At 45.0% G+C, this 13,486-nt stretch overlaps 1 protein-coding gene across 1 annotated transcript in view; it reads right to left on the reverse strand.

Moving 5' to 3' along the window:
• LOC135057183 (oocyte zinc finger protein XlCOF8.4-like) overlaps nt 1–13,486 on the reverse strand; it is a 146,290-nt gene that overhangs the window by 83,802 nt on the left and 49,002 nt on the right. The window contains exons 7-8 of the mRNA XM_063963081.1: nt 11,051–11,944; nt 2,242–2,319 (exon numbers count right to left, since the gene is read on the reverse strand). Of these exons, the coding sequence (XP_063819151.1) occupies nt 2,242–2,319; nt 11,051–11,944 (972 nt within the window). The remainder of the gene's footprint in view (nt 1–2,241; nt 2,320–11,050; nt 11,945–13,486) is intronic.

Raw genomic sequence — 13,486 nt, forward strand, 5'->3', positions numbered from 1 at the left:
GGATGTGCAGAACCCCTTTCAGAAAAGTCTGAACCTCAGGAAGGCAAGCCAACTGTTTCTGGAAGAAAATGGATATGGCCGAAATCTGAACCTTTATGGACCCCAACCTCAGGCCCATATCCACTCCTGCATGCAGGAAGAGGAGAAACCGTCCCAGTTGAAACTCCACCGTAGGAAACTTCTTGGACTCTCACCAAGATACATATTTTTCCAAATACGATGGTAATGTTTAGACGTTACTCCTTTCCTAGCCTGTATCAGAGTAGGAATAACCTTGTTCGGAATGCCCTTCCGTGCTAATATCTGGCGTTCAACCTCCATGCCATCAAACGTAGCCGCAGTAAGTCTTGATAAGCGAATGGCAGCTGCTGTAGCAGGTCCTCCCGAAGAGGAAGAGGCCTCGGCTCTTCTAGCAGTAGATCCAGAAGATCCGCATACCAAGCCTGTCTTGGCCAGTCCGGAGCAATGAGGATTGCCAGAACTCTTGTTTTTCTTATGAGTTTGAGAACTCTTGGAATGAGTGGAAGTGGAGGAACCGCATACACCGACTGGAACACCCACGGAGTCAGTAGGGCGTCCACCGCCACGGCTTGCGGGTCCCTCGACCTGGAACAATACTGCCGAAGCTTCTTGTTGAGACGAGAGGCTATTTGAGGTACACCCCAAAGATCTGTTACCTACCTGAACACCTCCAGATGGAGTCCCCACTCTCCTTGATGTCTGCTGAGGAAGTCCGCTTCCCAGTTGTCCACTACCGGAATGAAGATTGCTGACAGCGCCAACGCGTGTTTTTCTGCCCAGAGGAGGATTCTTGTTACCTCTGACATTGCAGCTCAGCTCTTCGTTCCGCCCTGTCGGTTTATGTAAGCTACTGTCGTTACATTGTCCGACTGCACTTGAATGGCCCGATCTTGCAGAAGATGGGCCGCTTGGAGAAGACCGCTGTAGACGGCACTTGGTTCCAGAATGTTTATTGGTAGTCCGGATTCCAGACTTGACCACCTTCATTGGAAGGTCTCCCCTTGAGTGACTGCGCCCCAGCCCCGGAGACTTGCATCCGTGGTTAGAAGGATCCAGTCCTGAATCCCGAACCTGCGGCCCTCCAGAAGGTGAGGTAATTGTAGCCTCCAGAGGAGGGAAACCCTGGCCTTTGGCGACAGACGTATTCTCTGGTGAATGTGTAGATGAGATCCGGACCACTGGTCCAGGAGATCCAGTTGGAATGGCCGAGCATGAAACCTCCCGTACTGCAGAGCCTCGTAAGAGGCCACCATCTTCCCGAGAAGGTGAATGTACTGATGAACCAACACCCGGGCTGGCTTCAGGACATCCTAGACCACTGTTTGTATCACCAACGCTTTCTCCACTGGGAGAAACACCCTCTGCACGTCCGTGTCGAGGATCATTCCCAGAAAAGACAACCTCCTGGTCGGCTCCAAATGTGATTTTTGAAGGTTCAGGATCCAACCGTGTTCCCTTAGCAGATGGGTTGTGAGAACAATGGACTGTAATTGAAAATGACTGTCCAACAGTGTGAATCGGAGATAAGCTTGATGCGGTGGTCAAATCGGAATGTGGAGGTATGCATCCTTGATATCTAGGGATACCAGGAATTCCCCCTCTTCCAGTCTCGATATCACAGCCCGCAGAGACTCCATTTTGAACTTGAACTCCCTCAGAAAGGGATTTAGCTATTTTAAGTTCAAAATGGGCCTGACCGAACCATCCGTTTTTGGTACCATGAAAAGGTTTGAATAATAACCCTTGTTTTGCATATGAGGTGGTACTGGGAGAATGACCTGTGACTTTATTTTTCCAATTTTAGGATGGCTTCCTGTAGGATAGCTCTGTCTGCCAGCCAAGCTGGCAAGCCTGATTTGAAGAACCGGTGACGAGGGAGATCTTAAAACTCCATCCTGTACCCCTGGGACACAATATCCAGCACCCAGGGGTCCAGTCTGGATGACACCCAGACGTGACTGAAATGCCTGTGTCTCGCCCCTACCGGTCCCACCTCCAGGCCACGCGGTCCACCGTCATGTTGAGGACTTTGGCGTACCTGAAGCAGGCTTCGGTTCCTGGGAACCCGCAGCAGCAGGTTTCTTGGATTTTGACTGACCTCCTCTAAAGAAGGTGTTGGATGGCTTGGCCTTTCTTATTTTAGCAGCCTGAAAGGACTGTGATGCAGGAGAAGTGAAAGGCTTCTTCATAGCAGGTGCAGCTGAGAAAAAGGAGACTTACCCGCTGTAGCCGTGGAAATCCACGCATCCAACGCTTTGCCAAAAAGATCCTGACCTGTATAGGGTAGGATCTCCACACCTAGAAACATAGAAACATAGAATTTGTCGGCAGATAAGAACCACTTGGCCCATCTAGTCTGCCCCTTATTTTTTTTATTTTTTTTTATCACTAACCTTATTTGATCCTTATTTCTTTGTAAGGATATCCTTATGTCTATCCCATGCATGTTTAAATTGCTCTACTGTCTTAGCCTCTACCACCTCTGATGGGAGGCTATTCCACTTGTCCACTACCCTTTCTGTGAAATAATTTTTCCTCAAATTTCCCCTGAACCTCCCCCACTCCAGTCTCAGTGCATGTCCTCGTGTCCTATTGCTTCTCTTCATTTGGAGAATGTTTCCCTCCTGGACTTTGTTAAAACCCTTCATATATTTGAAAGTTTCTATCATGTCCCCCCTTTCCCTTCTCTGCTCCAAACTATACATATTGAGATTTCTTAGTCTTTCTGGGTATGTTTTGTGATGTAGGCCATGCACCATTTTAGTTGCCCTCCTTTGTACAGTTTCTAATGTATTAATATCCTTTTGAAGATATGGCCTCCAGAACTGAATACAGTATTCTAGATGAGGCCGTACCAATGACCTATACAGTGGCATTATTACTTCTTTCTTTCTGCTGCTGATTCCTCTCCCAATGCAGCTAAGCATCTGACTAGCCTTCCTCATTGCCTTGTTTCATTGCTTACCTGCCTTTAAGTCATCTGAAATAGTGACTCCTAGATCCCTTTCCTCCTCAGTAGTTTCCAGTATAGTGCCATTAATACTGTATTTAGCTTTAGGATTTTTGAGACCCAAGTGCATGATTTTGCATTTTTTGGCATTAAACTGTAATTGCCAGACTCTTGACCATTCCTCTAGTCTACCTAGATCCTCAATCATTTGTTTTACCCCACCTGGTGTGTCTACCCTGTTGCATACCTTTGTGTCATCTGCAAAAAGGCATACTTTCCCTTTAATGCCATTTGCAATGTCACCAATAAAGATATTAAAAAGCACTGGTCCAATTACAGATCCCTGGGGTACTCCACTGGTAACATTTCCCTCCTGTGAATGCACTCCATTTACCACAACTCTCTGTTTTCTATCCTTCAACCAAGATCTTATCCATTCAATAATCCTAATATCCAATCCCAAACTTTCAAGTTTATTTAGCAGTCTGCGATGTGGAACTGTGTCAAACGCCTTACTAAAGTCTAGATAAGCTATATCCATGGCTCCACCTTTATCCATCACTTTAGTCACACAATCAAAAAAGTCAATAAGATTTGTTTGACATGATCTCCCCCCAGTGAATCCATGCTGTTTGGGATCCAGTAAATTGCCGGATTTGAGATAATCTACAACTCTTTCTTTTAAGAGTGTTTCCATCAATTTCCCTACTACTGATGTAAGACTCACTGGTCTGTAGTTGTTTGCCTCTTCCTTGCTTCCACTTTTGTGCAGTGGGACTACGTTTGCTCTTTTCCAGTCCCCTGGAATTTCTCCTGTAGCTAATGACTGGTTGAATAATTCTGTCAATGGTGCTACCAGCACCTCTTTAAGTTCTTTTAATATCCTTGGATGTATCCCATCTGGCCCCATAGATTTGTCCACTTTCAGCTTTGAGAGTTCTGTTAGGACCTTCTCCTCTGTAAATGTACTTGTTTCATTTTCCTGAATATCCCTGCAACTTAACTGTGGCCCCTTCCCCTCTCTTTCAGTAGTAAATACTGAGCAAAAATAATCATTAAGATGATCTGCTATTAAATTGTCTCCTTCAAGAAGACTCCCAGTGTCCGTCTTTAGTTTTATAATACCGCCTTTTGTTTTTCTCTTTTCGCTTATATACCTAAAAAAAGTTTTGCCTCCTTTACCCACTGACTGGGCCATTTTCTCCTCAGCTTGTGCCTTTGCACATTTGATTACCGTCTTTGTCTCCTTCTGTCTAACAAGATATATCTTTTTGTCTTCATTATTTTGTGTCTGCTTATATTTCCTAAAAGCCATCTTTTTTGCTCTCACAATATTTGCTACTTCTTTTGCAAACCACACTGGCTTCCTTTTCCTTGTGTTTTTCCTAACAGTTTTGATACAAAGGTCTGTTGCCTTCAATATTGCACATTTTAATGTTTTCCACCTCTCCTGCACTGTTTCCAAGTTCCTCCAATCTGCCAAAGAATCACTTACACATTTTCCCATCCCTACAAAATCAGCCTTCCTAAAATCCAACACCTTTGTTTTTGTATGGGACGAGTCAGTCTCTGAATTAATGCTGAACCATACTGCTTGATGATCACTGGATCCCAGGTTTTCACCCACTTTTACGTCCGATAATCTGTCTCCATTTGTAAGTATTAAGTCTAATATTGCGTCTTTCCGAGTGGGCTCCCTCACCAATTGGTGGAGGGATGCTCCCTGAAGGGAATTTAAAATGTTCCTACTTCTAGTGGAACTAGCAACAGACACCTCCCAGTTTACATCAGGAAGATTAAAGTCTCCCATTATTATTACCTCTCCTTTTAATGCCATTTTAGTTATGTCCTGCAATAGGTTCTTGTCAAGTTCCTCTTCCTGACCTGGTGGCCTGTATATCACGCCAATACGAATAATCAACTTTTCCCCTGTTTCTATGGTCACCCAAAGGGCCTCAGTTTTTTCTTCAATACTTTGTATTAATGTAGTATTTATGGCATTTTTTACATACATTGCTACCCCTCCTCCGATTTTTCCAATTCTGTCCTTCCTAAATAAAGTATATCCCGGTATAGCTATGTCCCAGTCATGATTTTCATTATACCATGACTCTGTAATTGCCACAATGTCTAGATCATCCCTTGTCATTATTGCAGTTAGTTCTGGGATTTTATTTCCTAAGCTCCTAGCATTTGCACACATAGCTTTTAGAGTTTTGTTTGTGCTTTTTCTGTTCCTAGCTATGTTCTTTTCTCTGCCTATTTTTATTTGGTTTTGATCTGAATTATCTTCTGTTGCTGTGGATATGCTTCCTATTCCCTTTGCCTGCAGAAACAATACCTCTGTGTTGGGGGAGCAGATTTCTTTATTCCTATTTGGTTCACTGCCCCCCTTTGTTAGTTTAAATAGTTCTTGATGAAGCATCCAAACTGTTCAGTTAGTATTCTCGTTCCCCTTGAAGATGGGTGCAGGCCGTCACTTTTGTATAAGCTCCTATCTTGCCAGATGGTGTGACTATGGCCTATAAATCCAAATCTCTCCTCATTGCACCATGTCCTTAGCCAAACATTGAAGTTTCTGATGCAATGAGATTTCTGTGTCGGCAGACCACTGGCGTAGCCAAAGTCGCCTGCGAGCTGAGATAGACATGGAAGATATCCCTGCAGCCATGGGACCCAGGTCTTTCATGGATTCCACCATGAATCCTGAATGTTACGTAAAAACAATTCAACATCACTTTTATCCGTTGTATCCAAATCCTCAAGTAACGTGCCTGACCACTTAACTATAGCTTTGGAAATCCATACACAGGCAATAGTAGGACGCAGTATCGCTCCTGAAGCCGTGTATATGGATATGATCATAGTGTAAATTTTGCGATCACCAATTTTTTTTTTATGTGGTAGATCCTGGTACAGGTAAAACCACCTTTTTGGAGAGTCTGGACACAAATGCGTCCACTATGGGTGGGTTTTCCCTTTTTTTTCCTATCCTCAGGGAAGGGAAAAGCGACCAGACCCCTTCTTGAGGTCTGGAATTTTTTCTCTGGGTTTTCCCGGGCTTTCTCAAATATAGCATTTAATTCTTTAGAAGCAGGGAAGGTTAGTGAGGCTTTCTTATTGTCAGTGAAGTAAGCCTCCTCAAACTGCTCAGGTGTTGTATCAGCAATATTCAACACATCCCTAATGGCCTCTATCATCAACTGCACCCCTTTTGCAAGAGATGCCGCCCCCTTCAACACATCCCCATCACCGTCTGCAGTGTCAGAGTCGGTATCCGTGTCATCTTGCATAATCTGGGCAAGAGCACGTTTGTGGGAACATATAGTAGGGGGTCCTGAGGTAACAGAACCGGACCAAACTGCCATAGAGTTCTGTAAAACCTGAGTTGCAGATTTATTCTGTGCAAGCCTAGTAGAAATCTGAGAAAATATCGTTTTAATAGAGGATAACCACTCAGGCTCCCTTGTTGGTATCTGTGCTAACACAGTGCAATCCTGATTACATGGAATGGGATCATCCTGAGAGGACACATCCTCTGCAGCATATGACACAGAGTCCCTGGACATAGCTTAATGGAGACCACAGACACTCCACAGACACACACACACAGGGAAGGACAGACAGAGTTTCCCTCCAAGAATGGCAAGAGAGAGACAGAGATTGGAGCCAACCCACACACAGTGCTAACAGATAGGGAGACCCCTAACCAGCGCCAATTGTGCACCTTGATAGGTTACACAGTCTGTACACAGCCTCCCCCCCCCCCCTTCTACAACCCCCCTGGTACCGTGAGAGATAGCTGGAGTTGATGTGGAGGGACAGTTCTCACTGACTGCGCTTCTGCCGGCAGGAAAATGGCGCTGAACGCTGCTGGGTCCGCTCTGAGACGCTCCACCCTCTTACATGGCGCTGTCTTCCCGCTCTTCTGAAGATTATACTGGCCTGAGGAATTGTCCTGGCAGGCTTAGAGGTCAGCGTAGGGTGTAGGCGATGGCTCAGGGCGCACCTCACAGTGCCACACTAAGTACCGCTGAGCCCCGGAGCGTAACTGCGCTCCATACCCTGTTGCCACCAACTTCACACCAGCTCCCCGCTTGCTAGGGGGGGCCAGAGACTAACTCGCCAGTGATCTTCTGCCTCTGTAAGGGGGTGGCGGCATACTGCTGGGGTGAGCGATCCCCTGTGGACGTTCGTTCCCTTCAGGAGCTCAGTGTCCTGTCAGCGGAGATAGTGGCTCAGACCCCGCAGGGCGGACACTACTCCCCCCCCCCCCACACCTTAGTCCCACGAAGCAGGGAGGCTGTTGCCAGCAACCTCCCTGTAAAATAATAAATTCTAAAAAATCTTTCACTAGAGAAACTCTATAGAGCTCCCCTAGATGTGACCGGCTCCTGACTAAAATAATATGGAGAGATCAGAGCATGTTTTTCAGTGGGAATGGGTTAAAAATCAAGACTGACGGGACCATAGAGGGTCCCTTCACCCAATCAGGGAGCGCCACGTCGTGGCACTCTCCTGGTTGGCTGTGCGTGTCTGAGCTGTCAGGCGGCACACTCTAGATACAATGTAGCACATAGGCGCTCCATTGTATCCAATGGTGGGAACTTTACGTCAGCGGTTGAGGTTACTCGCGGTCAACCGCTGACCGCAAAGTTCCCACCATTGAATATAATGGAGCACCTATGTGCTATGCGCCGCCTGCCAGCTCAGACGCGCACAGCCAGTCAGTAGAGTGCCACAACGTGGCGCTCCCTGATTGGCTGAAGGGACCTTCTTTGACAGGAGTAATGGGGGTCCTGGCTTTCAGTGCGTGGATCGGGTTTTGCGTTTTATTATTTTGCCAAGTACGTGGATAGGTAAGTATGTGTGTGTCGGTGTGCATGTATGTAATAAAGTTTTGCTACCACTGTGTGTGTGTGTGTGCTGTTTTTACTTGGGTTTCTTTTTTTCAGTAGAACTACAGGTACCAGCGGGCCCGTTTCCCCCCACACACACACACATGCTGGTACTTGTGGTTCTCCAAGTACCAGCTTGCTGGGACTTGTAGTTCTGCTACAAAAAACAATATTCTTTATTTTGTCACTTGGCTATCAGCCTCCCATCTGCCACCCTTGGATGGGGATGGGGGGGGGGGGGGGGGGGGCACAGCCTCGGGCTCCACCCCTGGCCCTTGGGTGGCTGGAGGGTGGGGGGTGCCCCAGCCAGGGGTGACTAGTTGGGGATTTAATGCCACGACCGCAGGGACCGGTATAAAAGTGTCTGTGGCGTTATCTCTCTGACTAGTGGAGCCCGGTGCTGGTGTGAAAAATACGGGGGACCCCTACGTCTTTTGTCCCCCATATTTTTTGCACCAGGACCGGACATAGAGCCCGGTGCTGGTTGTTAAAATATGGGGGATCCCCTGTCAATTTTTCCCCCGTATTTTTACAACCAGGACCGGCTCAAAGAGCCCGAGGCTGGTTATGCTTAGGAGGGGGGACCCCACGCATTTTTTCCCCCCAGGAATTTTTAAACACTTTTGTGCTGTCCATGAAGTCGAATCCAGGACGCAGACTATCAACAATTGGTCCGTTTTTCGAAAGCAGGACTGTCGAATCCGTTTTTTATTGAATATGTCGAATTCGGGTCCCGGCGGGAGGGTGTCTGACTGTCGAATTTAAAAACTGTCGAAAGCCAGCTGGAATTCGACCGCAATTGCATATACCCCTATAAGTGAGACACTGCGTGTAAGAGGCATCTAAGTACCATATTATAAATTACGCGTGAACAACATATCTACATACCTGACACTAAGTGAGAGGTGTGCTACATGGACATTGGACTGACTGTCATGTATGGGAGGCATCTGATACTATGGATGAGAGGGGTATCCCAAAACGACATCTTATAATATATGCAAGTGCCAAATTATTTATATATCTGATACTATGCGAGGGGCACATTAATGCCACATCTTAAGATTACACAAAAGTGATGACCTGCCAATATATCTGATATTATATGTGAGATGATCCAAAGGATCATTTTCCTGATATGCGACTCCCCACTCCCTTACACCAAGTGTGAATACTATTTTTTGCCATCATGAAGGAAAATGTAGAGATTAGATGTGTCTATTAGCTATTATTGCACAAATAGTCTCTGTTATACATTTCCTTCTAGCCAATTATAGCATATTTTGAGACACACGGGATTATGGGCCCTACACACTGGTCGATCTGACTGAAAGATATGAACGATCTCGTTCATTAATGAATGAGATCCCGTTCATATCTTTCAGTGTGGAGTCTCCAGCGATGAACGATGCGCGGCTCCGAGCTCATTCATCCCTGGTGCCCCGTCGCCTGTGCATGCAGGCTAATATGGACGATCTTGTCCATATTTGCCTGCACTTCTATGGAGGAAGGAACTTCACTCCCCCCGTCGCCTGGTCGCCCGTATCCGCCATTGGGCAGCTCGGCATGCGGAATGTTAAATGTGTATGGCCCGTTACCATGTTATATTATTGAGGACTGAGACACATAATTGTACCTAAACCCCAAGGAGACTGGGCAACATGCCAAGGTCTTTCTAGAAACATTAAAGTAGCAGCTCTGATACAATTGTAGCAATGTACAACATAAATTTAAAACAAATACAGAGCAATACGGATTTATACTACGGGCTAAAACACACTACCTGGCTTTTGCAGGCTGGGAAAAAGCTGGATGGCTTTTTCCCATGCCGGCATTGTAGTTATCAGTGTGAGGGGTAGGGTCCCTTCACACTGCACAGCCCCGGCCCGGCTGCCGGGTTGCAGCCGGGCCGTCTTTGCAGCAAGTAAACCGTGTGTGTGAAGGGGAGCTTTCACACACAACGGTTTTTTCTGAAGCCGTGTCTGATGATGCGCACAGCATCACACACGGCTCAAAGCCGTCCTGTGTGACGGACTCTGCCGGTTTCTCCCGGATGGCAAAAAGCCGGACAAAGTTTGTCCGGCTTTTTGCCATCCAGGAAAAACCGGAGTGTGTGTTACAGCCCTAAGATAGTGATTAAATAGGACAGACGCAAAACAGACGCAGTTTTTTAATAAATCTATGTTTATTCTTTCTTGTCTGTAGTTCAGTGTTGTCACTTTCACAAAATTGTCATTCATGTTTTTTAATATTTTGCATACAAGTTAACAAGCAAGACATGTAAAAGTATATCATGTCACTAATTTTTTAAATAAAAGAATTAAAAGCTATATTTTAATTCTTTGTGCACCATAAACAGATCCTTTTTTCCTCTATCTTGTATTACGACATGATCTGTGGTAGCACCCCCAAATATATAAGAACAATTAATGTTATCTATAAATTATGGGTAGCTCTTCTTCCTGTGCAACTGATTCCCCTCCCCCTCCTTTTTACCTAATGATACATGTGAAAGCACCCAGTGCGATTGAAGCATATAGACACTTGTGATCCATCGCCCCTTTCTGCGTACTCTGAACTGTCATTGTCTCGCTGCCTTACAGTTTATTGTGATTTGTTGGTCCTATGTGTTGGTTGACATATGTTATTGTAGATCATTCGTATTAATGTTAATTGTTCTACAAGACAAATTATTCTTACACGTTGCCAGGTGGAGTGTTCAATCAGGTATAAGAGAAAACAAGAGGTCTGGGTTAAACAGTTAGCATATGCATATAAATGACAATATACCAATGAGTGGAGTATGTATGCGTGAACGGTGGTCGGGATGCTTCGGACAGAAGATCGACAGCAGCATCCCGATGGTGAGAATCCTGACAGGGGTTAGGTAAGTATACTTCCACCCCCCCCCCCCCCCCCACCATTCTCACAGTCTAACCCTAACCCTCCCTGCTGGTGCCTAAACTTAACCCACCAAACCCTGACAGCAATACTTACATTCAGGATGTTGTCTGTTCAGATTCCAGCATCAGCATTTCTACGGATTCTGACACTGGGATTTCGACTGCCGGCATCCTAAACGCATCCCCATTGAGTATACACTTGTTAAATGTATGCATGCCTAGTTTTATCTTTTACATTAATAAAATATATTTTAGTTGTTCCCTGTTGAGTGTGCATCATGAGTGAAGTCTCTGATGTTTAACAAGAACCGATTTATATGTAAAACATTTCCCACACTCAGTACATGAAAACGGCTTCACACCTGTATGAATTCTCTGATGTTTAACAAGATATGGTTTCTGGGTAAAACATTTCTCACATTCAGAACATGGAAATATTTTCTCACCTGTGTGGAGTATCTGATGTGCAACAAGAACTGATTTATATGTAAAACATTTCCCACACTCAGCACATGAAAATGGCTTCACACCTGTGTGAATTCTCAGATGTCTAACAAGAGCTGATTTCCGGGAAAAACATTTTCCACACTCTGAGCATTGAAATGGTTTCTCACCTGTGTGACTTCTCTGATGTTTAACTAGAACTGATTTATATGTAAAACATTTCCCACACTCAGAACATGAAAATGGCTTCTCACCCGTGTGACTTCTCTGATGTTTAACAAGAATTGATTTATGTATAAAACATTTCCCACACTCAGAACATGGAAATATTTTTTCACCTGTATGAAGTCTCTGATGTGCAACAAAATATGATTTCTTTGAAAAACATTTCCCACACTCAGAACACAGAAATGGTTTTTCACCTTTATGACTTCTCTGATGTATTACTAAGTTGTACTGATATAAAAAACATTTGCCACATTCAGAACACTGAAAGATTGAATCTCCAGCATGACCTGTGCTATGTGTAACATTGCCCGAATTACCAGAAGAACACTCCTCATGGTGAGAATGACCAGATGATGCAACTGCACTGAGAATTACGGGCAGTGTATTTAGAGTCATAGGATTTTCTCCTGTGAAATTTTGTGTAATGTTGTAATCTTCGATTTTAAAATCTGGAGATAAACGGAGCTGTCTCTCTGAGGTATTCCTGCTTGTGCCTCCATCTGTTTGGGAAAAAAAATGTATAACAATAAAAATTGAGGACAATTTTATATTATTAAATGAGTCAATAATAATATGCAAACTACAATCACAGGGTATCCACAGGATAACCCAAAGCAATTTAGTGGTGGGGATGCTATTGATTAGACAGGAGAATCCTTCGCCCGAATTCAACGTCCTGAGAGGCAAAGGTATCAACGGCATAATGTCTAATGAATGTGTTAATGGAAAACCATGTAGCTGCTTTACATATCTGTTCTACTGAAACACCACGCTGTGCTGCCCATGATGGACCTACCTGACAAGTAGAGTGAGCAGAGACATTATCTGGAACCCGGAAATCAGCCTGAGAATATGGTTCTGAAATAGTCATCCGAATCCACCTCACCAGTGTCTGCTTATCAGCAGGTCATCCTCTCCTGTGAAATCCTTAGAGAAGAGAGAATCTGTCTTTCTGATAGCACTGGTACGATCTACGTAGATTCGTAAGGCGTGGACTACGTCCAACGATGCATCTCCAGCAGAGAGGATCGGCCCCTGGAAATCCGGGACTACAAATTCTTTGTTAAGGTTGAATTTAGACACCACCTTAGGAAGATACCCAGATTTAGTTCTGAGAACTGCTCTATCTGGATAAAAAAACAACAACAAAAAAACAGAAATGGAGGACGACATAACAATGCGCCTAAATCTGAAACTCTTCAAGCTAAAGCCATGGGCAGTAGAAAGAGAACCTTAGCTGTCAACCATTTAAAATCCACTCTGTTAATGGTTCAAATGGGGCAACTTGAAGGGCCTTTAGAACTAAACTTAGGTCCCAAGGCACTGTAGGAGGAACAAAAGGAGGTTGAATGCACAGCATTCCCTGGAAAAAAAGTGTGCACATCCTGTAGGTTGGCAATTTTCTTTTGGAACCATACAGTTAGTGCTGACACCTGCATTCTCAAGGAAGCCACCCTTAAACCTTTATCCATTCCTGCCTGAAGGAATGCTAGGATTCTGGAAACTCTGAAAGACCTGTGATCAAGTTTCCGTTCACTGCACCACTGAATATAGGCTTGCCATATTCTGTAATAAATGTGAGCTTAGGAGGGTTTCCTTGCTCTAAGCATCATTTGAATTACATGTTGTGAGAATCCTCTTGACTTCAGGATGGAGTTCTCAAGAGCCACACCGTCAAAGACAGTCGATCCAGATGTCTGTGATGACAAGGCCCCTGAATCAGTAGATCTGGACGTTGAGGTAGTAGGAATGGGGCATCCATCGACATCCTCTGCAGATCTGCGTACCAATGTCTTCTGGGCCAAGCCGGAGCTATTAGTATCACTGCACTTTTTCCTTGTTTTACCTTTCTCACCACCCTTGGTAACAGGGCGATGGGAGGAAACACATAGGCCAGATGAAAGTCCCATCTCACTGACAGGGCATCCACAAAGATCGCTTTGGGATCCTTTGTTCTTGACCCGTATGCGGGCACCTTGTGGTTCTGTCGAGCAGGGTCTGGAAGACTTCCGGGTGTAAAGCCCATTCGTTTACATGAATGG

The sequence above is a fragment of the Pseudophryne corroboree genome, chromosome 3 (genome assembly GCF_028390025.1).
Source record: "Pseudophryne corroboree isolate aPseCor3 chromosome 3, aPseCor3.hap2, whole genome shotgun sequence".
In the NCBI taxonomy this organism is placed as follows: Eukaryota; Metazoa; Chordata; class Amphibia; order Anura; family Myobatrachidae; genus Pseudophryne; species Pseudophryne corroboree.